Source organism: Trypanosoma melophagium (assembly GCF_022059095.1).
Source record: "Trypanosoma melophagium isolate St. Kilda chromosome Unknown ctg10segment3, whole genome shotgun sequence".
NCBI classification, from domain to species: domain Eukaryota; phylum Euglenozoa; class Kinetoplastea; order Trypanosomatida; family Trypanosomatidae; genus Trypanosoma; species Trypanosoma melophagium.
In genome coordinates, this window is record NW_027125136.1 from 179,501 (window position 1) to 205,000 (window position 25,500).

General features: G+C 38.3%; 8 protein-coding genes across 8 annotated transcripts; all 8 read right to left on the reverse strand.

Moving 5' to 3' along the window:
- Positions 1 to 394: 394 nt before the first annotated feature.
- Positions 395 to 1,240, reverse strand: LSM04_007721 (uncharacterized protein; the record flags this gene model as incomplete). Its single annotated transcript, XM_067336933.1, has 1 exon — positions 395 to 1,240. One exon carries the CDS (start codon positions 1,238 to 1,240, stop codon positions 395 to 397), a length of 846 nt encoding a protein of 281 aa, XP_067194795.1.
- A 932-nt stretch (positions 1,241 to 2,172) lies between these two features.
- LSM04_005171 (Pseudouridine synthase) lies at positions 2,173 to 6,840 on the reverse strand (the record flags this gene model as incomplete). Its single annotated transcript, XM_067336944.1, has 1 exon — positions 2,173 to 6,840. The coding sequence occupies one exon, from the start codon at positions 6,838 to 6,840 to the stop codon at positions 2,173 to 2,175; it is 4,668 nt and encodes a 1,555-aa protein (XP_067194745.1).
- A 553-nt stretch (positions 6,841 to 7,393) lies between these two features.
- On the reverse strand, positions 7,394 to 8,284 carry LSM04_003311 (Copper chaperone SCO1/SenC; the record flags this gene model as incomplete). Its single annotated transcript, XM_067336956.1, has 1 exon — positions 7,394 to 8,284. The coding sequence occupies one exon, from the start codon at positions 8,282 to 8,284 to the stop codon at positions 7,394 to 7,396; it is 891 nt and encodes a 296-aa protein (XP_067194716.1).
- A 616-nt stretch (positions 8,285 to 8,900) lies between these two features.
- LSM04_002307 (uncharacterized protein) lies at positions 8,901 to 9,941 on the reverse strand (the record flags this gene model as incomplete). The annotated part of the gene is made up of 1 exon (XM_067336967.1): positions 8,901 to 9,941. The coding sequence occupies one exon, from the start codon at positions 9,939 to 9,941 to the stop codon at positions 8,901 to 8,903; it is 1,041 nt and encodes a 346-aa protein (XP_067194703.1).
- A 552-nt stretch (positions 9,942 to 10,493) lies between these two features.
- On the reverse strand, positions 10,494 to 12,674 carry LSM04_003671 (AAA ATPase; the record flags this gene model as incomplete). The annotated part of the gene is made up of 1 exon (XM_067336978.1): positions 10,494 to 12,674. One exon carries the CDS (start codon positions 12,672 to 12,674, stop codon positions 10,494 to 10,496), a length of 2,181 nt encoding a protein of 726 aa, XP_067194722.1.
- A 324-nt stretch (positions 12,675 to 12,998) lies between these two features.
- On the reverse strand, positions 12,999 to 15,089 carry LSM04_005634 (Tubulin-tyrosine ligase/Tubulin polyglutamylase; the record flags this gene model as incomplete). The annotated part of the gene is made up of 1 exon (XM_067336989.1): positions 12,999 to 15,089. The coding sequence occupies one exon, from the start codon at positions 15,087 to 15,089 to the stop codon at positions 12,999 to 13,001; it is 2,091 nt and encodes a 696-aa protein (XP_067194758.1).
- Positions 15,090 to 15,676: 587 nt separating this feature from the next.
- LSM04_000253 (uncharacterized protein) lies at positions 15,677 to 17,722 on the reverse strand (the record flags this gene model as incomplete). Its single annotated transcript, XM_067337001.1, has 1 exon — positions 15,677 to 17,722. One exon carries the CDS (start codon positions 17,720 to 17,722, stop codon positions 15,677 to 15,679), a length of 2,046 nt encoding a protein of 681 aa, XP_067194675.1.
- Positions 17,723 to 19,257: 1,535 nt separating this feature from the next.
- Positions 19,258 to 24,765, reverse strand: LSM04_007086 (PAS fold; the record flags this gene model as incomplete). Its single annotated transcript, XM_067337013.1, has 1 exon — positions 19,258 to 24,765. One exon carries the CDS (start codon positions 24,763 to 24,765, stop codon positions 19,258 to 19,260), a length of 5,508 nt encoding a protein of 1,835 aa, XP_067194779.1.
- Positions 24,766 to 25,500: the final 735 nt, after the last annotated feature.

The following is a 25,500-nucleotide window of genomic DNA, read 5'->3' on the forward strand; positions in this document are numbered from 1 at the left end:
GTTTACCAAAACAAACCACCACACAAAATGTGGAAATGACAAAAAGAAAAAAGATAGAAAGGAAAATAAAAAAGATGCATCAGATACTCTTTTACAGCAACAACAAGAAAAAAATACAATGATTTCTGTTTAAAATCCCATACATTTTATGTATGAATATATTCTCCTTTTCACTTTTTTTTTGTTTCGTCGCAGTTTTGCTTCAAAGACGAGAGAGAAAAACTATTCTCCAAACAGCTTAATACGCTAATGTGACTGAACTCAGTATATATATATATATATATATATCAGTGATGAAAGTAAATGAATTTCGGCATTTTCTTCTTTCTTTCACCCCCTTAACCCCTTCTCTTTCTTTTTTTTCTCTTTCTCTCCCCTTTATTCAATCTCCTAGTTACAGGTGCGCAAAGCGGTAATCATCACCCATCTTTTCAAAGAGAAACAATTTCTTTGCTGTTGCCAAACGCAACAAAGAACGTCGACTCCCGTCATCGTTCCCTACTTGTCGCTTTACCGCCATAAAATGTGAAGAATTTCGTGCTAATCGCACGGCTTGTGCAATTTCTGTATTTCCACTTAACTTTGTATAAAGTGGATCCACAAAAAAGTCTCGCATAATTGCCCGTTCTGTGATACTTTTCTCTGTTGCCGCCTCATGCACGGTTAAGAGTGCGGCCGCCCTACCACCACCACCACTATTACTATTAACATCTGCGTTTTTTCGTGTTATTAGTACACCGTCAAACATAACAGCGGCAATGGGAAGTTTACGCGAATACACCGGCACTTCCCGTTCTGAGACTGGAATGTGTTCAGCAAAGAAATCACACAACGCCTGTCGTTCTGAACATCCATTCACCAGTCTGTGTGTGAGTCCCTGCGGATCACGGCGATCCTCAATCGTAAAGGGCGAATTCGGGCTTGCGCAGATGCCCTGTAATGCCGCAAACGCCTCAAAGTCTGTACAAAGCAATGGTAATAACTTATAGTGAAAGTGTGGTTGATGAATAGACTTTAGTTTATCAAAGTCAGTGACGATAATATCGCGTGGAAGTCGTGGGAGTGTGGGTGAGGTGGCGGCCATGTGCGTCATGAGTGCAATACGGCGTAGTTTATATCCCACGAATACCTCATCAAAGATATTTTCACGTGTGATATCACCAGAGACTTGGTGAATTAATAGCGGGATCATTTGCTTGTGTCTCTTCTTAATAAGCGAAGCATAAACATCCCGCTGCATTGTTTTTTTTTTTACTTTCGATTTTTATTACTTGTGTTTTTTCTTTCTATACTTTATTATTGTTACTACACACTGTGAACAGTGTTGCAATACTCGTCTATCTTTCTCTCTATCTCTATTTCTTATACAAAGACAGCACTCACGCCTTCTCACATACACAAACAGAGAGAAAGGGATATAAATAGAAAGAAAAAAAGAGAAAAAACGAGTCAATGAACTGCAGCTCGCAGTCTCTCCTCTAGAACTTTCTTACTTCACCTATTCCTATAACCACAACATAGAGAAAGAAAGAAATAAACACCACATATAAGCACAAAGACATACATATATATATATCTCACAGTATACATTCTATAGTATATAGCAGAGGAGAGGATACAGATAGTTATTTTTTCATTTTCGCAATCACACCCCCACACCGAAACAGAAATATGAGAAAAAAAAACCTTTTTTTTTTTATCTTCACCCATTCCCACAGAAACGTCAAACATGCACATTACAGAAACAGGTACAAATACGTTTAATATTAACCACCTAAAGTACGAGAAAAAGGGGGGAACGACAGATAAATATATATAAATGTATAAATATTTATGTATGTGCACGCTTGCTTACGTGAAGATGTGTTACACCACCACCACAAAAAAAAAAACATCAAATTTCTTGTCCTCTATAAAAATAATATATATATATTATTCATTCTCTATGATAATAGTAAAATGATAATACCTAATGGCTCTATGAAATTTTATAATAATAATAATAATAATAATAATAATAAAGTCCCCCCCTTTCACGTTAAAAAAGGAAAAAAGAAAAACACACAAAAAGAGAGGGGCAAAAAAGGATCACAACCAGCTATTCAACCTTCCCTTGCTGTTTTATTATTCTTCTTCTTCCTCCTTTCTTAACAATTCCATAATTTCCTTTCGTTATTTCGAAACATTATCAAAGCCCCGCATAGACGGCATCAGACTACGTCGCATTCCACTACTGCGGAATATCTGCTGATGTAACAAGGCCACATTAATAGCACGTGGTCGTGATGTGAAGAGTTTCTGCCGTTTCTGTGCCAAATACCGTCTGTATTTCGCCTGTTGATCGGCGGTGAGATCATTCCATGATTTGGCCCGCGTGTCGAGTAGTGGTCTATCGAGATCGACGGTATCGGGACTATTCACATCACTCTTCGTGATCTCACGAAGGAGCATACCGGGATAGACATTAGACGGCAATTCAAACGTTAACTCAAGACAACCATCGCTCTTCTCTGCAAGCCAGTATGGGGCGGGGGAAACGGCATGTGAGGATCGCATGCCATTAAGGTTTCCACTACTAATACTAATAGAATTACTATTCGTACCAATAACTCCGCCTATTGTTGTTGTTGGTGGTGGTGTGGTTCTATACGTATTCGTACGTCCTATAAACAATTGCTGTTCACTTCCATCGCCATCACTACTGTTCTCTGTACACACTGAAATATTTCTATCATTCTGTGCAAATGCCTGTCGAACCCACTGTGCCCAACGTTTGTGTGGGTAACTGGCTTGCCCTACATGCATACGCCACGTTAATGTCGATGATGGATTTATCAGAACATGACGGTAAAATCCACATACATTTACACCTAATGGATTTCCAGGTCTTTGCCCCTGACGTAAATCACTTCGCAAATGACTCGCATCCCCCATTGTTGTTGATGATAAACTTATATCTCCTCCTCCTACTGCTCCTTCCATGTTCATATCATCGATGGGTTCTACAATAGTGGTACTACTACCCAACTCCTCTTCCATTAACGCAAAGGAGGAGGAAAAGCGACGATATGGTGATGTTCCCCACACTGTCTGCTGTGGTGATTCCTCACCTGTGAAACTATACCGTGGTTTAAATATATCCCATTGTCTCGTTTCAGGGTTAAAGGGAATACCCAATCGCTTAAGAGTTACAATATACAGATCTGTTGTGTGATTATCAGGTAATTGTACACCCACACCCGGAAGAGGTAATACTACATCAAAGAACGAATATTCACCTCTATCAATTTCTTTTTTAGAGGCATATACTACACGTCCGTAATCTTCTGAGTGTGGTGACGCCAAAGGGTTTTTGCGTACAAGATCACCTGGAAGAATGGCAAATGTACCATAACGCTGCAAGCGTTGATTAACAATATCATTCCATACAAATGCCAGGAACTCATGTACCAACATTAAACAAGCTTTAGGTCCTACAACATGTAAAAAAGCCTCTGCACAAGGATCTACTGATAATCTACCTTTTTTGCCCTGTTGTCCATCTGCTTCATCATCATCACCACCACCAATAAAAGCACTTGCCTGTAAAGCACTATCTAAAATAGATTGTAGTGCTGTACCATGCTCTGTAATAGATCGTTTACTATTGTATGACTTATCAAGATCAGAAAGTCGAAATCCCATTCCTTTTGCATGATACATCTTTGGAAATGCTGCACCAGTACGTCGTTTCTCAGCTGCGAGATCAGCATCCATAGAGAATTGTTGCACAATAATGCTTGCCGCTGCTCGGAATTCTCCTTTAAGTAAATGTAATCCGGGATGCATATTATGTTTCGTATAAGTAGCAAAACGTTGTGGACCAAAGTAGTTAATAAATCCTTTTTCAACAACTGAATTTATAGCAGGTTTAACAAGTGAAAGATGACTTTGTGGAATCCGACGTAGTTTTACATTATAAGCATATCCATCATTATCTCCAACAAGAAAGTCATAAGTGGCACTCTCTACCTCCATATCGATGCAGAGATATTCAAATATTTTTTCTGGAGTCATACTTGCGACAACTTCTTCCAACGCAACAACAGTTGATGCTACTTTCTTTGATTTTAACTTTTTTTTACGATTTTTTTTATTTCGTGAATTCACTTCATCCGTATCTTCTGTAGATTCCATCATTGTCTCATGTTCGTCTCTTTCATGTTGCTGTTTACTACTGCGTTGTTTACCAATAGTAAGTAATTGCTCTTTCAACGAGGATGACCATCCCGTGGGATCTGCCACATCTGCAGCACTTACACGATCATGAAAGACCAATCGCAGGTTTGATAAACGGTAATAATGTGTACTCCAAAACTCACGTTCTTCTTTATTAACAATCATATGTTGTAATGGACGTAAAGTCTGATGGGTGTGGAAACGACCATTTGCGGTTCGTTGAACGGCATAATTAGATGGTATACGATGGCCAAGAAGACGACGTCCACTGGCATACGCCTGCGTTTCACTATGCGTGGAAGAAAAGGAAAGATTTGGTGGAAGTTCCAGCATAGCACCAGCATTAACGTTCTTCTTTATACTACTATTAATACTACTAATATTATTAGTAGGGGAACTATTATTATTACCACCACCAGCAGCAACACCACGATGATGACGTGTTACCATTTCCACACGGTCTGTAAAGTGTTCACCTGTTTGTAAAGCACGTGCGAGGGCCTCAACGTGGGCAAGACAACTACCACGAATACGTATACGTTGAAATCCATGCGCTGCTGCCTCAATAACACCTGCATGGGATACAGTAATCTTTGGAGCATATAATACTGGTCTCACTGCACCACCATTCTGTTTTATTTCATCCTCATCTAGAGTGTTATTTTCTACCACAGATAGTCGTTGCATCTCTAGTGATTGTCGTTGTAATTCAGTGAGAGTTTCCACCATGTCTTCTACCACCAATCGATGTGGTAAACCTTTCTTTTCCAAGAGACACTCCACTACTACAAAGTCTGCAGGTAAAAGTACCGTCTTGATGTTAGATTTGCGTGACTTAAAACCCTTCCAAACAGAACTATCATTTAATATTAATCCTTCTACTGCTTCATTCAAACTACGAATAGATGGCACACAATGTTGTTGTTGTAATTGCTGCTGTTCTTTTTCAGAGACCTCTAATCCAACATCTGCATTCTCTTCACGAGTCAAATTACCATAATATCGTTGCTCCTTATTCTCTAGTTCTTGTTTTTCTCGTCTCACCTCTGGTATCTCCACCTTTGGCCATACGGATACATACAAATAGTCAAGATCCCCATGTACGTGCAAATCTTTTACTAAATTTCCCCAAATACGCCATACAAGTTGAACTGCCTCTCGCATGGCAGAAACAGCTGGTGCGTCTTCAGAGGACATCTCTAAAACTACACCAGTAACAGAAGCCACTTTAGTCTTTATAAGGTGAAGCCATGGAATCCTTGTTGTTTCACCTGTACATAGACTACTCGCCTCCTGTTCTGTTGTCCGCATATTAAGTAGAATAGATGAGGCTGTAGGAAGTGGATCATGTTGACGTCTCATGACTCGTCCGATAAAACGTCTTAGGGCCAATACACCATCTTTTCCAACTGTTTGCTGTAGTTGATAGAGCTCAGGTGAAAAGTATACTTCTACACTAGCTCTAGGAAGACGACTTGATGATATGGGAGTTCCATCCTCATCTAATTCTGGTTCTGCATGTTTTGCAATATGGTATGGGAATTCTTCACTAAGTTCTTCCTGTGCGATGAGACTACCGGAAACCCATAATGAAAGTGAGATGTGATTTTCCTCCGCTGGGAGACATAACAGTGGACTTCGAAAAGCTTCAAGAAGATGCTTCTCTTTCTTTCCACAGATATTCATAGAGAGTCCAAGAGGTTCCAGGAGATGTGAGGAAGATGATAAACTGGTATAACCTTTATCTTTAGCCTCTTTAGCGTTATCCACGAGACGATCTACCAATGAGTTGTGTTGCATTGGTAATAATGTACCCTGTTCTCTTCGCTCCCCAAGTTGCTGACGTGCATCATTACCAAGGGCTTCTGCTACTCGTACAAGTTCTGCAAGTACTATAGAACGGTGTTGCTCATATGTATTATTCTCCAAAGCCACTTGTTGCCCTATATGTATGGGTCGATGTTTTTCTGGTTTCTGCATCTGTGTACTTCTTCCTACATTTCCCAATGCTGCATCTTTCTTCATAACAACGGTTTCTGAACTTGCTGTTGTTGTTGTTGTTGTTGTTGTTATGCATTCCGATTCTTGTGGTTTGTATTCAGCATCTTCACTATTATTACTATTACTATTACTACTAATACCACCTATCTGCGCTTTAGCTGCGTCTTCCTTCAGTGATGTATCGAGGGTCCTCCCCTGCATTAAATCTCCCTTATCATCTATATTATTATTGACCGCCACACCCGCGGTGGTGTTCACACCGCCTTTCTTATTATCACTATTATTATCATCATTATCAGCAGAACTCCCAAGTTTCTCCTTTTCCTCCTGCCCACACTGCCATATCTCCCGCACCACATAGTCTTCCGGACAGGATTTTATATATCCCTGAAATCCCTTTACACTCGGTTTGGTGTGACGCACGAGATGACACTTTCGCTCCGGGGGCAGTCGATTACGTTGGCGTTGGGCAAGATTGAGTTCGTGGTAAATTCCCTGATTATACCGCTCATGTGCGAGTCGTAGTGCCACTCGGGATTCAGGGGAGTCAAACTTACTCCGGGCGTCCTCAATACTCATACCAAGAATGAGCCGCCGTCGCCACGAGTTTGTTGCCTTCATTATTGTACTACCTTCCCTCTCCTCCCTTAAGTAAGTATTAATAAGAGAAGAATGTAAAGAATATAAAGAAAAAGAAGAAAAATAGATAGGTAAATGGATATTGTGTTTAGGTGAATGGAATGTGAGTGAAGGGGAGGAAAAAGAAAATAAAAAACAAATAAAGAGTTGAAAATAACTGCAATAAAATAAAGCAAATAAAAATGAGATAATCATGAATAAAAAAATAAATAGTAATAATAACAACCATAGAAAACTATAGCAGTAGAAATGTTATTCATAAAATACGACATAGATATACTTGTAGGTGGAACAAAGAAAACACACACACAGAACAACAAGTAGAAAAAAAAATGTAACAAAAAAATTGAATTCCTCCCCTCATAAAAAAAAAAAGGATTAAAAAAGGTAAAGAGAGAGAAAAAAAGAATATCTCCTCTCATTCGTATTGTTTCCCTTCATTTTTTCTTCTTTTGTCGTTGATAGTGTTACGAAACAAATATATATATATATATATATATATATATATATATATATATATATATATACCACCCGCCTATCTCGTATCCCTAAATCCATACACATCATCAAAGTGTACATTCAGTCTACTCAGTGCATCCTCCATTCCCATCTCCTTAAAGAAGAAATCCTTCATTTTCCCATCTGGCCCCACTAAATAGATCGCACTACTGTGATCAAATTGATATGTATCATCCAACTCAATCTCTGGAATTCCCTTCGCCTCCCGCGCCTCCCGCTCCTCCTCTGTTTCTTCAATAGAAGAGTAAAACACCCGCCAGGCCTGCGCGGCCACTTGCACTTCCTTCTGATTTCCACACAGTGCCCGCACGCGTGGATCAAACTTTGACACAAACGCCTCCAACACCTCCGGCGTATCGCGAAAAGAGTCAATACTTAAAAAGACCGCCTGCAATCGTGCGGCTTCTTTAGCGGCATTCGCGTCGTCTTTCATCGCAACATCACACTTCTGCATGAGCTCTGAGATAAACTGCAGTGTGGTGGGACATACCTCCGCACACTTGCTAAAGCCAAAGTACAGCAGTGTCCAGTGATCCTGAAAGAGTTCCTTGTCTGTGATGTAATTCCCTGTTCGACTCTCACGTAATCGGAATGGACCACCCAACTGCTGTCGTGGGGTTAATTTTACTTCCTGCATAGATTGAAAGTCCGGTGCTAATTGCGGTGGTTGCAATAATTCTTGTTTGCGTTTATCGTACCAATTCATCAACATCACGGAAAGTGGAAAGACACTGCAGCCGAGACAGAAACCGAGAAACTCCGCCCGATTGCGGGGTCCATGCCTTAGTACAGAGAAAAAACCATCTTGTTCTTTTTTTTCTTTTTGTTGGTTTGCACTGGATGAAGAGAGACGGAATGAGCTATAGAGACTCAATGGGATCACTCTACGCTGATGTGCTAATCGCATTGAATATATAAATTGAAAAAAAAAGCTGAGAAAAAGAAAAAGAAAAAAGGATTAATAATAATAATAATAATAATAATAATAATAATAATAATAATAATAATAATAATAATAATGGGAATAAGAAAAACTCATTGAAAAGATAAAAAAAGCAACTGTGAGTTAAAGAGAGATGTTTGTAAAGTAACCACATCCACTTTAGTCCAGCAAGAACAAAGACAAGAACAACAAATGGAATTTCTCAGCATCCCAGACCACACAACAACTTCAAATTCGTCTCATAAGAAGAAAACCCGTAAAGATAGAATTGAGGGCTCCATAAAAAAACAAAACAAAAACAAATGAATAAACACATGAAACAAGCAAAAAAAAAGCAGTATCTAAAACCACATTGTAGACACACATCAGTGAACTGAAAAGGCAAAGCAAAAACGAAAGAAAAAAAAGAACACTAGAAAACGGACTTGATACTAAGAAGAATACGGTAAATATAAATCGCCTTCTTCAGCATATGTATTTATATATATGTAGGCAGAATCAAAGACAAGGCCCAATAAAAAAAGCAAATAAGAAAACAAAAGAAAATGACAAAAAGCAATGACAATATTAACAAAAACACTCAATGAGGCTTAGCGTAATCTACACCGTCCCGAAGAATTGGTATTTTCAATTCTTTTAATTGTGCTTCCCAGAGTCGTTCAACTAGAGCACAAAAGACTAGTGTATCAAGACTACTATGAAATGTTTTCATAACATTGTATTCGTGTTGATGCAGTACTGGTGAAATCCCATTCTTACTATTTACAGAATTAGAATTAGAAGAAGAAGAAGACGGTGGCACAACAGTAACTCTTCTTATATAGACAAACTGAAATATCTGCTTTGGCGAGACTGTAAACACTTGCATAGAATTTGGTGTGACAATAGCGTTTGGTATTCCCATCACATACGGTGGATCACCCTGCGTTGTTGGGAGTGCCAAAGAAGGCAGTAAAGCGACAATATCTTTAAAAGGAATAAACTCTCGAATAGCGGAGGAGTCATCCCCCCATTTATCCATATCTTTATTCTCATCTAAACCTAATGATTCCTCAGCGTCTAGAGATTTTAAATGAGAGTAACTAGACTCTGTCCTTTTATTATTATTATTATTATTATTATTATTATTATTATTATTATTATTATTATTATTATTATTATTATTATTATTATTATTATTATTATTATTATTATTATTATTATTATTATTATTATTATTATTATTATTATTATTATTATTATTATTATTATTATTATTATTATTATTTTGACTGCTAGCAAGTGCATAACTTCTAAAGTAAAGACCATTTGAACTTGCCCAAATCATCCCCTTCACTGGCGTTCCACCCGAGAGAATTGCACACGTTGCACTCATTAACACATGAGTAGATGCGACTTCCAATTGTCTTGAGAACTTCTCTGTGAAGTTTCCCACAGAAATTCGTACACGCCGCTGCTCTGCTGATTTCAATAAGGCTGTGAACCATCCCTTTGTTTTCCCTCTACCGGATTGTTTAGGCGGAACGAATGAAAGAAGTGCATCAAAGACGTTTTTATAAGAGAATGGATGTGGTGCTATGGTGTATGTTAAGGTAGCCGCATTACTTGTAGATGTTGTCATTTCCCTTTCGTTTTTTTTTCCAATAACTAATGAGTATACTATTAATAATAAAATAATAACATTGGAAAGAAAAAAAGAAAAGGGAAGAAAGAACGAAAGAAAACAAAAGACAAAAAAAAAGGATGAGGTAAATAGAGATAAACATATATGTATCCAACACATACACAGAGAGAAGCGTAAAGAATAAAGGAAGGAAAAACAACAACAACAACCAAATAATACTAATAATAATGAAGAGCTACTCAGATTATAAAACTCTGATACGTGCAGTTCTCATTTACAACTCAGTAGCATTTTTTTTTTCTTTCTTCTACACCTTCCCTCATTTTTCTTTTTAAAGCGTTTCTCATTCCTTTGTAGAAAGAATAAGGAAACGAAAGAAGCACAACAAAGAAAAAAAATATAAGCTCATTCGAAGGAACACAAGTAGGAAAAAAAATGTCACAAAGGAGAATAGCAAGCTAAAACAGAAAAAAACTCTCGTGCGTTTGCAAATATATATATATATATATATATGCCCCAACTGTGCTACCTCTGCTACTACTACTGCGATTAGCTTCCATGGGCTCCAACAGATTCCAGTGCTTGTGCAAAAGATTCTGATGAAATAACAGGGTTTCCATGAAATCCCTTTTCTGCAGCCATTTCCAGTACAAGTAACAGTTGTTTAATAGGCATTGTAACTGGAAGGATATTCGCACATTGCTGTGCATCTGCTTCAGACGCAAATGGAATTCCCAACTCTCCTGCGATCTGCCGTAGTGCTTGTGGTGGTACAGTTGGTATTTGTAGTTTTACTGAGAAGCAAGAAACGAGCTCAAGACTATCCAGAACATCATACTGTGCCGTTGTACCAATAACGAGTAGTTTTCTATTTTCCAATGTTGGTCGTTTAACGAGTACCAATAAGGCTTGAAGAATAGCATTACTATAACGTCCACCAAGATGGGAAAATTCAATAATACGTTCAAGATCATCCAGAATAATGGCACTCGCAGGGGATTTATAGGCATCTTCAAAGGCTTTACGTATAATATTAACCTTTTGCATTTCCCCATAACCAACCATATCATCTGTGGAGATAACCTTTACATATGGGAAAGCCGCCTTTTCCGCTAAATACGCCGCCACGGCAGATTTACCACAACCTGGTAATCCCTCAATAAGTACAGTGAGCGCGTTAATACGTTTTCCTTCTGTATTTAACTGTTCTACATACCGACTGCAGCGTTCTTCCACTATCTTCCACGGCTGACCATAATTAATAATACCACCACGTTTGAGATTACTGCACTCCTCCTTGGCTTGACCAAAGGCTGGTTTAACTTCCCCAATAGCATCCATAAAGTCTTGTCGAGTGATAGAAACATCCCGGGCATTAATAAGTTCTGTTGGATTATCAAAGTCAATATGTTTATTAAATGCATTAGATGTGGCAGAACGAACAACGCCTTCAATTTCTGCGCCAGAGTAGTTCTTTGTTAGTGCAGCCAGTTCAGCAAGATCTACATCTTTACCAAGTACACCATTTTCACTCATACCACGTGTGTGAATACGAAAAATCTCTCTTCGCCCTTCTTCATCTGGAAGTCCAATCTCAACATGCACTTCAAAACGTCCTGGACGAAGAATGGCTTCATCAATAAGATCTCGTCGGTTTGTCATACCAATAAGAAGAACATTATTTAATGAATTTACACCATCAATCTTTGAAAGAAGTTGATTTACAACATTATCATTCACACCTGTAGAATCCCGTACAGCCCCACGTTGTTTGCATATAGCATCAAACTCATCAAATATAATAAGATGTAACTTGGATTGATCGCCTTTAGCTGCAGCTTCTGCTTCTGCATCGACAAATAGTTTTCGCACATTTTCCTCTGTTCCTCCTACAAACTTGTTAAACACTTCTGGACCATTAACAATCTTTGGTGGATGACAGTTAAGAATTTCTCCAATTTTACGGGCAATAAGTGTCTTACCTGTACCTGGTGGTCCATATAACAAAACACCTTTCACATGTTTAACTCCCAACTTCTTTACATAAGAAGCTGGGAAGAGACGACTAGCAAAAGCACGACGAAAGACTTGGGCGAATTCATTTCGCAAACCACCAATACCAAGAGATTCAAGATTAAAGTTTTGCATTAATTGTGGTTGCTGAGCATCTAATTGATGATCTGGTACATTTACAAGAGAAATTTCGCTCTTTTCATTTACAATAACGGTAAGACTTGTAGTGAAGTTAATAGAACCAATAGTTCCCTCACCATCACACTTCATCTGTGTTACAGTCGCCATAAGTCGCATACCATTATCCAAAACGACTGCTAACATTTGTGTCGTACGAAAACATTGACCATTAAACTGTGTAAGAAAATACGTAATAAACTCCATACAGTCAAGTGTACCTCCCTTTTTTGAAGCTTGAATATACTCTATACTCACACTCATCGTTGTAATAACTGGAATATGTTGAGGAGGCAACTCTAGTTGTACTGTACTCCCTGCCGTTGTTGAAAGCTCCAGTAATCGCCGTTGAATGCTATTCATGGCAATTTGACCTACTTCAATGCCTGGATTAGGCGAAACACTGAAGGGAAAACCCTTCACCATAACTATACCCTTTTCCTCAACATACCGTTGTTTATCATGCGGGTTAAGGTAAAGTCGATTTGTGCGAGTATCCTCGTCTGTAAGGACAGAACGTACAAGAAGTGGAGAGGGCATTTTTGAAAAATGAGTTCCAGAATGCATATACACTCGCTATAGGCTTCTGCTTTGTTTTTTTTGTTACTACTACTACTAATAATAATAATAATAATAATAATAATAATAATAATAATAATAATAATAATAAAGAAGTGGAAACAAAATAGAGAGAGAAAGAGAATACACACAAAAACAAAAGGGAGAGTGCAGACTAATTAACAGCTAAATAGGCCCTTGATATATATATCTTTTATCTCCTTCTATGGTTTTATGTATGTGTACACATCACACCATAAAAGAAAAAACAAAACAAAACAAAAAAAAAACCACGCACAATATTACTTACACCCACGGGGGTGGATTATCCATCTTCGCTTGTTCCCACAAGCTTAATACTTCATTTAACGATCGTTTTTCTTTCTTTACATCTCTCTCTGTAAATAATACTTCGTACTGCACATACGACTGTGGAGTTGGACAAAGTCTGTGAAAGTGTGTGGAGCGAAGAAATTCTTCTTCGGATGTCATACACGCCTCCAGCTCACTAGCATCTGTTAAGGAATCCAGAAATGGATGGCCGTAAGAAATAATAGATTCATTCTTTTCTTGTAATTTAGATACTGGTATAGGACCTTTTCCGCGTTTTTTTCGCACTCCCATCGCCGTGATACCAACAAGCGTTAACATATCTGCGATAAAATTGCCTTTTATACATTGATCCAGTAATGAGTAATGCGTACTTAGAGAAGGCATAATATTCACTTCCATTAATACAGGAATTGGAGTCTGTTCTAATGGTGCCTGTGGCTGACGCAAGAGAACATCCACACCATACACTTCAAAACAGGAAGAAGATAATGAAGATAACACATTGATATTATTATTATTATTATTATTACTACTACTGCTTAAGGCTTTGAATTCTTCTACGACATGTGGCTCTACTGCGAGAAGTACTTTTAGAAGCAAATCATGTATCCTTGTCATTGTTCCTTCCCAATCTAATTGATGTGTATGGAAATATTTCTGCAGAGTTGTGAGTGTCCACTTAGAGGCCGTTTTTTCCCCTCCTCCCTCTTCCTCTTTCTCATTATTATTATTATTATTATTATTATTATTATGTGTTTTATCATCAGGTGGAACATAATCTTCAGACTTTTTGTTTATTGTGAAGTTTGTGAGATGCGCCGTGAGGGCAGATTCATTTCCAACAAGATCCATTGCCGTTTCCTCATTCCTCCCAGTTGGGTATGGTGAAGTTGCGAATCGCACTAATCCTTCATCATACAAATAGGCGCGTAATGGAGAAAAGGAAGTTACCACAATATATAGGCGCAAATCAAACTTATATCCTTCAATTAAAAGAGGATCCATTACATATCTCTGCACAATAACACGACCAGGTCGAACTATACTCCTACTTACACCCCAACCCTTTTTACTATCCATATTATTATTATTATTATTATTATTATTATTATTATTATTATTATTATTATTCGTATTTTCGTTGTTATTTATATCCTTTGGATTTAATGAAACATTTAGTGTTAAAAGTTCTTTAGCTTGAAATAAATATATACCACGTCCACAGGCACTTGTGGTTGGTTTAACGATAAACACATGTCCGCGCTCATGACGTGATGTCATTACACGATGTAATTCATCCTGTTCCTCTGGCAAAACCCAAGCATCAGGGAAAAAGTCCCCAAAGTCTACCTTTGTCAAACTACTCGTTTTATCTGCATTATTTAGATTATTTGTGTTATTGTATACTCGTTCATTCCAACGTGCCCGTGCAGCTACAAGATGTTTATGTAATTCATCTTTTTTACCAATACGCCACGTACCAGGAAAGTGATTTATACATTGAAATGGTTCCAGTCGTATAAAGTCACTCCGAACAGGTCGCTTACACCACTTTAATGACCATGATGTACTTATAAGACTCTTCTCCTCTGTGAATCCCGCTCGCTCTAATGTACACATCACCGCAGAAAAGCGTACAGCTCCCGCCGGCATTGTAAAGTGCAACTCCGCATACTTACCAGTACGTGGCACCAAACACCTCCTATCACTATCACTATTCCTATTCCTATTCCTATTTATTTGTGGTAGTGGGGCTGGTATAACGTACATGTTGGTATCTTTACTATTATCATCCCCATCCCATGGTCGATCTAATGGTGTAAACACAATTGTGGAAGTTCTACCGTGAAAAGGACTTGTGTAAAGCGTCACGCATTCATCTGCGATGGCACTGCGTTTTACGGTGTGTTGGGCGGTAGTGGTATGCCAGAGATGCGGTGTATCCACATTACTTACATACTTTACCGTTGGGGTAGCAATAGCAGTGTTGGTGGTGTAATGGGCAATACATTTATTGCGTGTTTGTTGTAATTCTATTAGTGGATCTATTAATTCCTTCTCCATTTAATCAATAATGGTTCATTCCAAGCACAGACATAAATTACTCCCCTTAAAGTGTTTTTGTAGAGGAACCCGATGACACCTCTTTTTTCTTCTTCTTATACTTTTACACTTTTTGTATCAGAGAAAATATGTATGTATTCATCAAGATCATATATATATATATATATATATATATATATATATATAGAGAGAGAGAGAGAGAGAGAGAGAGAGATAGGAATAAAAAAAATTATGATTTAAGAGTGTAGAGCAAATTAAGAAAAACCCAAAAGAGGTAAAGAGAGAGAGAGGTTTAACACAGGTAAAAAAAAAAACCAGCCAAATACAAAATAATAAAAATAATAATTAAAAAAGGAGTATTACCGAAGGAAATAGATATGATCAGGACGACATCCATCCATTATTGTCTTTTTTTTTCAAAAATAATATCGAAAACACTTTCATTTTTGTAACAAAAAAAAAAAACACAACAACATTACATCTCTTCAACAGAAATAAGGATATCTCTATATAATTCAATAAACAAATACACAGTCAATACTCTTCTTTTTCTTCTTCTACAACTTCTGAATAAACTCTACAACACATCAGTCGTCCAGATCATCATTACCATCAATGTCTGTATGATTGTAGTCATCTACCATTTGCAGAACATCCTCCACTACTTCTTTCCACTCATCTGTATCCATATTATACGTTTCTTCATATATATGACGACGATAACGTAATACTTTCTGCGCTGCCACTACCAACTCTCGCAGCATGGGCGCAGATCCATATGTAGAAACCACATGAGAGGCCACATCTACACCTTTCAGTACGCCTGATCGTAATATATCGCGTGGAATCACAAAATCCTCTGGGAATGTGGAAGAAATGGGATAATTATTATCCGTTATAAGTGGCAGATAGCTGGATGTTCGCAGGAAAAGTCCATACCGCAAGAGAGCCTCTTGTCGTGGATACGTAAGATCCTTTAATTGACCCGCACCACGTAAAGTGACAGCATGACCCAAAACACGACCCGCATCTGTTTGGGGATTTAAAAAAATAGGATGTGTGAGTGGAGTGAAAGCAGCCATGTGATTTATATTATTTTCCCAGGATCCTAATAATGGATTACGCTGCATAAAGTTCCAAAGATCATTCTTAGGATTACTGGAGTTATATACATGAAGCGGCATTGCTGTTAGCGCAGCAGCCACACGCATACAACGTGTAGGACGAACCGCCGTCTGCCAATCATGTAAATAGTACGCCGGTCCATTTACTTTACTTTGATTACTTCCCTTATCGCGAATTCCATATAATGAAGTATCTGCTAGAGTGGCAATCATTTGTGCGGTGGCGGTATCATGTTGAATCCATGATGGAATTTCCATTGGCATAGTGGTTGCTGTTGTTGTTGTTGCTGTTTCTGTTCTCATAGGGGGTTTTGCAAAGAATGAATCCCACTGGGCCAACTCCAATGGAATGTACACCGCACTATCATGTCGTGTCATGTGTGAAGTGGCTAATAATCGATTCAAACACGTTTCCTCTCTCCGGCGTTTTCCAAAATCCACAACATCTATACCATTATTATTATTATTATTATTATTATTATTATTAATATCATTTGTTGGTGTTCTAATCTCTTCTGGTAATGGTTGAAAGCATGTAAAGAAGACGGCCGGCGTCTTTCTTCCCGCATCTTCCCATAGTTCATGCATAATATTACACGCGGCCCCAGCAAAGGCGGAGTCCCCATCCACAAAACACTGCACGCCCTGTAGTAAATTCGCATCTTCCAATTCTCTTCGAAGACTATCAGAGACATTAGACATATCATTATTAATAGTAGGACTTAATTGGGAATAGCCAAATCCAAAGTTATGCAAAGATGGAATATCACCAGCAGTGGCATGCATGCCGTGTAATGGACGGAGCACATGCACACTACTTTCATCAACTCCACTGCGGATATACTGCCACCATGGTATAAGTGCATCACGCTCGTTAAATAACATTCGTTGCATCTTCTTTTTCTTACTATTATTATTATTATTATTATTATTATTATTACTATTATTATTATTATTATTATTATTATTATTATTATTATTATTATTATTATTATTATTTGGCGAGACAAGATCACCATCAGGATATCGGTATAATGCATATGAATGATATTCATTCCCTTCTTCTTCTTCCTCTTCTTCATTTCCATTTTCTTCCTCTTCTCGCGGATTGGATTCCGCATAGGATGAGGATGTAATAGAGAGTTCGATCTGTTCTATATCATCCTCCAACGTTATTGGACGTTTCTCCTTCATAGAACCAACACCATTTACTCCCTGTGTTTCTTCCTCATTATCATATCTACTATTTCTATTATTATTCTTATTTAAACGACATGTGTCCTTTAACCGTGTGGCATGCGGGGCGTCTACTAGTACAAGTCTTGGCACACTCACGTGTGATTCTGTGCGTTGTTGTGTGGAAGATCCACCGCGAACACGATGGGCCCGGCGTTGTGCGTATAATGTAGAGTGTGTGGCGTCGTACTTTGTGGTGCCGTTGGCCCACTGTGCAGCCACAAGTGAGGCGTAGTTGCCAAAGGCCAATGTGATTAATTCCCGCTCAGTCATTGTATATAATTGTATATATATATATATATATATATATAGAGAGAGAGAGAGAGAGAGAGAGAGAGAGTTCCTTGTTTTTCTTTTCTTCTTCCTCAAGTATCGGTATTAGGAGGTTGGATTCGATGTGTGCCGTGTTAATGAAAGCGAATCGTACCTTTTTTTTATTTGTATGGGTGTGTTGGTTTAGTATGGATAATTTGGATTTTAAATCGTTTTCTTTTTTTATTTTATTTTTATTTATTTTTCTTTCTTTTTCTACTTTGTGTATATAATGCGTGCTGTGTGGAGATGTTATTAAATAAGATCCACGCAAACACACACAAAATACAAACACTACTTGGAAAAAGAAAATTAAAGGATTAGAAGAGAAAACACAAAATAGAAGATAATAGGCAATAAAGAAATTCCAATAATACATCTTGTATACATTTTTCTAATAAGAATATATAAGAATAAACAAATAATATATATGTATTCTCTGAATGAGAGAAACACAAAAAAAGAACCAGAAATAAGGCGGAAACCCCCCAAAAGTGTCGAACCCCTCTTCATTCTTCCAAATAAAAAAAAAGAAAGAAAAAAAAGACAAAAAACTTAAGAATAGTATATCATCGAAGTACCGGGTTTGGAGCACTGTATTACCTTTCCCCAATCCCGTTCCGTTCCAATATTAAACGAAAATGCAAACTTCGCACAAGCAAGCAAGAAGAAGGAAAGAAAGCATTTTCAAAAATTTTAATAAAAACATAAAGAGAAAAAACAATCAAAAGGAAAAAAAACTCAAGAGAGAGAATGATAAGAATAATAAAAAGAAAAAAAAGGAAAATAGATGTCTTAAAAGGTGCAAAGACATATTTGTTTTTATCTTGTTCTAATTGGATATCGATCATAGTAGCAAAAACAAAAAAAATTTCCATTGTTTTCTTTTCTTTCACTGTCTTTATCGCTGCTACTGCTGTTATTATTATTATTATTATTATTATTATTATTATTATTATTATTATTATTATTACTATTATTTGAACTCTTTTTCTCCTTTTTTATCCTTCAGAGACAAATAACACAAGTAATTCGTTTATTTCTCTCTTCATATTTCCAGTCAAGTTTCCCTTTATATATATATGTACGTATAATTATAAAAATTAATTTTTCAAGCAAATGTATTTTTGTAATAATTCATATGCAGAAAAAGATATTTACTTGTCAAATAAATATTTCCTTTTCTTTTTTCTCTTCTTTTTCTCTGTTTGGGTCCTCTTATTATTATTTCTTTACCATCCCGTCCCTATGGTATTCACAAGATACCTTTTATGTTTTTCCCTTTCCAAGTACGCAAGCGAAAAGGGGATAGAAAAACAAGCAAAAATGATAATAATAAAAATTTTTACTGCGGATTATATATATATATATATATATATATATATATATATATATTCCCCAACCCTTCTTTGTTAATGCCCATTTCTCTTTTTCTCACAAACCGAAAAGCAAGGAAAGAAAAAAAAAAGAAAAAGAAAAAAGTGAAAAATAAAATATTAAGGAAAGTCACGGGGCGAAAAAAAAAACTCCCTTTCACTCTTAAGTTTTCTCCGCATATCCTCCACTGAGGTCCACTCATCTTCCTTTCCATCTGAGGAATTACTGCTTTGATCTTCTTCTTCTTCCTCTTCAATTACATTCCTGTCGCCAAACACAAAATCAGCGTTAATGGCACTAGCATGACGTGTACGAAAACTATTCTCACTGCAGTTATAGCTACTCATATTACTCCGCATTCCATCCTCATCCGATTCACTAGGATCCGGCGCATACTCTCTTAACGTTTCTGCCATTTTTACATGTCGTGCCAGTCGTTCTTTCCGTGTACTGGCATCTGCTGTTTGTAAGAGTTTGTGTGTCAATAATTCCTTTGCCTCCGGGCGTAATTCAGGATCGGCATTTAGACAACTTGCGATAAATGAATACACCAGTGGATCTCCATCCTCAATGGGTGATAAGTCGGGTGTGCCAGTAAGTCTGCCCACATAGAAGAATATACCCATACCACGTGTATGCTCCAAATACGAAAAAGGAGCCATACCAGTTGCCAACTCTAATGCAATACAACCCAGTGACCAAATATCTGCTTTTTGATTGTATCCATTACCTTGAGTGGCATCCACATTCATTAATTCTGGTGCCATAAATTGTGGTGTTCCCACAAATGTGTATAATTTATTACTTGGACCTCGTAAACGTTTGGCTGTTCCAAAATCTCCAATTTTAGTTCGACCATGATGATCAATAAGCGCATTAGCGGTTTTAATATCCCCATGAACATAATTCTCCGCATGAAGATAGGCAAGACCCCGACAGAGATCTTGCAAATGTTGTACAATAGCATCCAAAGGTAAAGGTCCACCATAACGTCGTATTTTCTCTTGCAAATTACCAGCAGAGGCCAATTCCATATACAAACGCAAAACATTATCACTTTCCTTCTGACAACCAAAGTAATGTATAATATTTTCATGCCGTAATGAAGTCATCGCCAAGAGTTCCTGTACAACATCATCGGCAAGTACACCATCGGTGAGATGCATACGTTTCATAGCCAATTTTCCACCCGTAAGAAGATCTTCCACTTCATGTACTTCACCAAATGCACCTTTTCCAAGCATTCTTCCCACTTTATGTCGTTCCGGTTGAAATTCTGTAAAAGCCATACGAAGTTGTGCAATTTGTTCCTCATCCTCACGTAATAATGCCACCACATGTTCGGCTTCTTGCATAGCAAAATGTAGTAATGCCCCATAGGCAGGTTTAGGAAGTTCAACGACATGACAACGCTCCATAAATTTTTGTACTCGCCAATCATTAAAGTCATTTGTATAGAGAAGTAAAACAAGATTCACCTCACGTTGTAGGGCATCAAATGGAGGATGACCATTTTTAAACGCTTCCGTCTCTTCTTCTGTACATTCCAATTGTACAGGATCAATGACAAGAATATCTGCACCACCGCCTTTAATTTTTAACATAGCTTCGGTATAGGATGTAACAGGGGCAACCACATGTCTTCGAGCCCACATTAGTTCACAAAGAGCATTACGCTGTTTGGAATCTCGGTCAGCGACGATCACAGTTAGACTACTACCATGAAATGCCACATCATTTTCATCTTCATTTTCATCATTTCCAAACCATGGTACAGGTAAAAGTGGTAAATCCAATACAATAGTAGTAGTCGTTTGTGAACTGGCAAGTGAAGTGTGAACGGTTAAATTACCACCCATATTGGTTACAAGTCTATCACATTCCTTAATTCCTGCAAAATTTCGTGTACTGTGTTTAGCAGGTGTTTCACTGTTATTACTCTTATTAGGAGTAGCGTTAGATTCTCCTGCAGTACACACCAAAGTGATATGTATGTGTTGCATAAGAGATGGAGCCGAACCATCAATCACTTGACGATGTTGGGCACCATTACATAACCAAACATTTTCTTTTGCAGGAGGTGTAGTACCAAAATTTGGTGTCCCACCAGTTGCATTGAGTGCTGCCGCACACTGTGAAATAGCGGACAGTTGAGCAGCAGCACCAGGAGGCGGAATAAGACTCGCACGTCTTCGAACATCAAATGCTGATAAGGCAGCTGGAGAGGCAAAACTAGCACGTCTTATCATATCTGTTGCGTGTGTTTTATTACCAGTAACACAAGTAGTACCACCAATAGTACCTGCAGAAGGCGATAAGGATGTTGCCCGAGCCACAGAAACCGTAATGGCGATATGAACCGGTGAACCACTGTTATTAGCATCACAGACGATTCGTCTTAGTACTTCCAGGGCGTTATCCACATCAATAAAAAATTCATGCTTTGGAACATCTTCCAATACAGTAGTTTTAAGAGTATTTCCTGCATTCTTTACTATATGAGTTACATCACGTGAGAACTGCCGTACAAGATTGAGAATACGAACCGGTTTCCATGTCTCATTCATCGCTTCCATGTTAAGACTTGAGAGTCGTAAATAGCGTTCCACCAGAGAATTACATGCCTGTACATGCCCACATAACCATTTACCATCTTGTTGAGATAAGTTCCAATCTCGAGCCTCAAACGCTTCCACACGTTTTTGAAATAAACGTAATTGTGGTCGTAGAACATCACTTATCCAGCGTGAGGCATCTTCCATAAAACTTGACGCTGTCTTACTATCCGACTCTCTACCAACAAGAAGCATTACATCCGCAGATGTCTCCACACATGATGGGATAACACTTAGAAGAAGACTTACATGGTAAAGTGCAGAGGCTTGACGAAAACGGTAGACAAAAGGAGAAGAAAAACCAGCAGCAACATAACTATCCCAATTTCCTGCAAAACTATGGGCTTGTTGGAGGTGTTCTCGCATATTACATCGCGCAGACTCTGTTGTGAGAAGTTCATAAATGCTCTGACCAATTACATGATAGTGACGAAATCCTGTAACACGATCTGCTGCAGCACTCCATCGAATGATTGTACCATCTGCGACAACGGCAATCATGATTGTATTAACAATATCAATAGCACATAACGGAAATCTATAAACATTATGTTTTCCAGCGTAAACAATCTCACCCGCAGAACGCAATTGTTTTTTGCCCATTCGAATTGTCATTCTCGTACCTGGAGAACCTCGCTTAGAGCTACTTTGCGTTGATGTTCCAGACGCATTGGAGTTTCGTTTACGGATCAAACCAGCTTCACACGTCTTTTCTTGCGCTTCATTTTGGCTTTTCGCTACTTGTTCAATCTCGCGGCGTATTTTTTCCTTTGCTCGGGGTGCCAAAAAAGAAGCAATTGGAGTAATGGCTATCATTCGTTTCATTTCCTCAATTACCTGTTGGGGAATAATGGTTTGAAAGTAGACAAAATGTAATTGAGCAATTAATACATTAGTTTCAGCCACAGCATCTGTAAGGGCATCTGAGTGAAAGAGAAATTCAACTTCTCCAAGTATACCTCCTGATGTGATTTCCAATAATTCATTCGTATTTTTTATGTATAAAGAGGGATCAGGAGAATCACTCAAGTTAGAACCACCTTCTTTTAGATCTGTTTCATCCCTTATCACACGCCTTATAGTTCCACTTATTACCAATGAAAACCATTCAACTGAATTTCCTTGTTGCAAAAGAACAGTTCCTGCCTTTATATTTCGCACACGCAAAGAATCTGCCAAACGTCTATGATGTCTGGAACTTAGTGGAGATAGTATATCGGAGTATTTTATAAATTTTAGAAACATAGAACGTCGTGCTTTTTTCTCATCATTTATTAATGAATGAAATACGTTTGTTCGAATAGAGAGTATCACTCCGTCTGCAAGGGCCCGAATATCAACGACTCCTTCCAATTCACCTTCCTCTTGAGCCATTTCTACTTTTCCAAAGAAATCACCCGCTGATAAGAGTCGTAATACACGTCCCTCCTTCTCCACTTGAATATTACCGGAGCAAACAAAGAAAAGAGCACTGCTGTTCTTTCGAACTTGAGAAGAGTGTAATTCATGCCGTTCCATACTACGTATGATACCTTCCAGTTGTGTTTCATCAAGTCCAGAAAATGGCCCATATGCCACCAATGCCTCTCGTACGGCATTTAACTCCTCTTCTCTCGCCGTTTCTGTGTCATTACATAATAACGCTTTATAACTTTTATCATCGTAACTACTGTGATGCGATCGCCATGCCGCATTACGCGCCGCCTGATCTGAACTGTATGTGGAGTGTGGGGTTCCCGGCACGGAGGAGGATACGGCTACTCCGCAATCTTCTCTGTTACTGCTGTAAAGTGTGAGTGGACGTGCGGAGCCGGCGAGCAGCAAATCCGCCGTCTGCACCGTAAATGCCGAAGAACCCGTTTTCGCCGTAAACGCGGAGTGCAGTGTGGCCTCCAACCCATCGCGGCTGCCGAAATCACGTCCCACAATACTCGCCGTCAGGGCGTCATTCACAACTTCCTGAATTTGTGCGGTATTCGCGAGGGGTGTGGCGCGGGCGGCGATCATCGCATCAAAACTGCGGGCGCTGACGGAAGAACGGCCGTGAACTTCACTCGCAGTCATGCCATTACTTTCACGATTAAATGTGGCGCCCATGGAGGCATCCAATTGTTTTACAAATGGACTTTGAGAGGAGGAGATGTGCGAGAGGGTCCACACACCGGCCGTATCCCTGCGATCCCGACGTCCTCTTTTCTCTCCACTTTTATTCTTATTCTTATTATTATCATTATTGTTCTCATTCTCATTCTCATTATCATCATTGTTATTACTGCCATCGCCGTCGCTCTCATTCTCACTCTCGCTGCTATTATCGAGTTGAAGAAGTTCCTCCAAAAAGGCGAGGGCCATGGCGTGTTTCTCTGACGGCAGTCGCATCACCACTTCGAGCAGCGGCCGGGCGGCGGCGGTGGGCGGCAATCGCAATAACAACGCGTCCAGCGGCATTTCATTAGAACTTCCACGTGTTTTAACGGAGTAGTCGAGCGTCAACGCCTCACGACTGCGTTCAGAGTGATCCCACGCATTTGTGTTTAACAGCGGCGGGGAGACGGCGGTTCTATGCGCTCGTGTGGATACGGCGGGTGTGTTTGCATTGTTCATAATATTAATATTATTATCATTGTTGTTGTCGATGTTGGTATTGTCAAAGAGAAGATCTCGCACCGGCACAAACACTGCAAGTTCGGGTGTATCCACATCATCATCCCCCAACCCGATATTATTATTATTGGCACCATCCTCCTCTACAGTAGTAATAATAGTATTATTATTAATACCAGCAGTACTCATAATAATAGTGATATTAGTATTATTATTATTACTAGTAGTAGTAATGGGAATATTTGCGCAAGCTCCATCCCCGCTCTTATCCCCCCCTTCGGCCATGTTTTTAAGCCATTGCAGCATAAATGCAACATGATTGGCGGGTTTCTGTTCTCGCAGTTCATCTGTGAGTTGTGCCATCAGTTCAGTAATGCCGTGCTGCTGTATATAAGATATCTCCTCCATTAGGCCAGCAATCGAAATAGAACGTGGAAGGAGAAAATATATAATAAATAAATAAATATAAATATAAATATAAATATAAATATATATATATATATATATATATAGATGTATGCAAGCTTATCAGCAATGAGTGTTATACTTATATATGTATATATATAAGTATATAAGTATGTGTAGATGTCTGTATAATGAGAATAGTGAGAAAAAAAAAGAGAGTGCGTGTCGGTCAGCGCCACCTCCGCTCCGATGGGTTCTTCCTTTCTTCTCTTCACTGTTTGAAAGTCACCGTTATGGAAAAAAAGAAAGAAATAATAAAGAGAAGAAGAGATGGAGAAGAAATATATATATACATATATATATGAGAGAGAGAGAAATAGAAATAGAAATAGATAAATAACACAATATTTAGCTGAAGATATCTTATTTTACCCTTTTTGTGTTTTAATTTTTTTTATTCGAGTGGGTTCCAATCTCTACAGCACACTCTTTTATATTTTTCTTTTCACTGTTAAATGGGAGTTAACACAATTAAATTCATTTCGTTTTATTTCGATCGATCGCATGAATAAATAAAAGTAGTCGTTTTTTTCTTCTTCTATTAATTTGAATTGCTCTTCAAAACCGTCTTCGAATTAGCTTTGTTGAATTCACTTGTAAATATACGTTACGTAATGAGAATATATCATCTTGGTGACAATAACAAGTAATATAGATATATGTATACATCTATATATA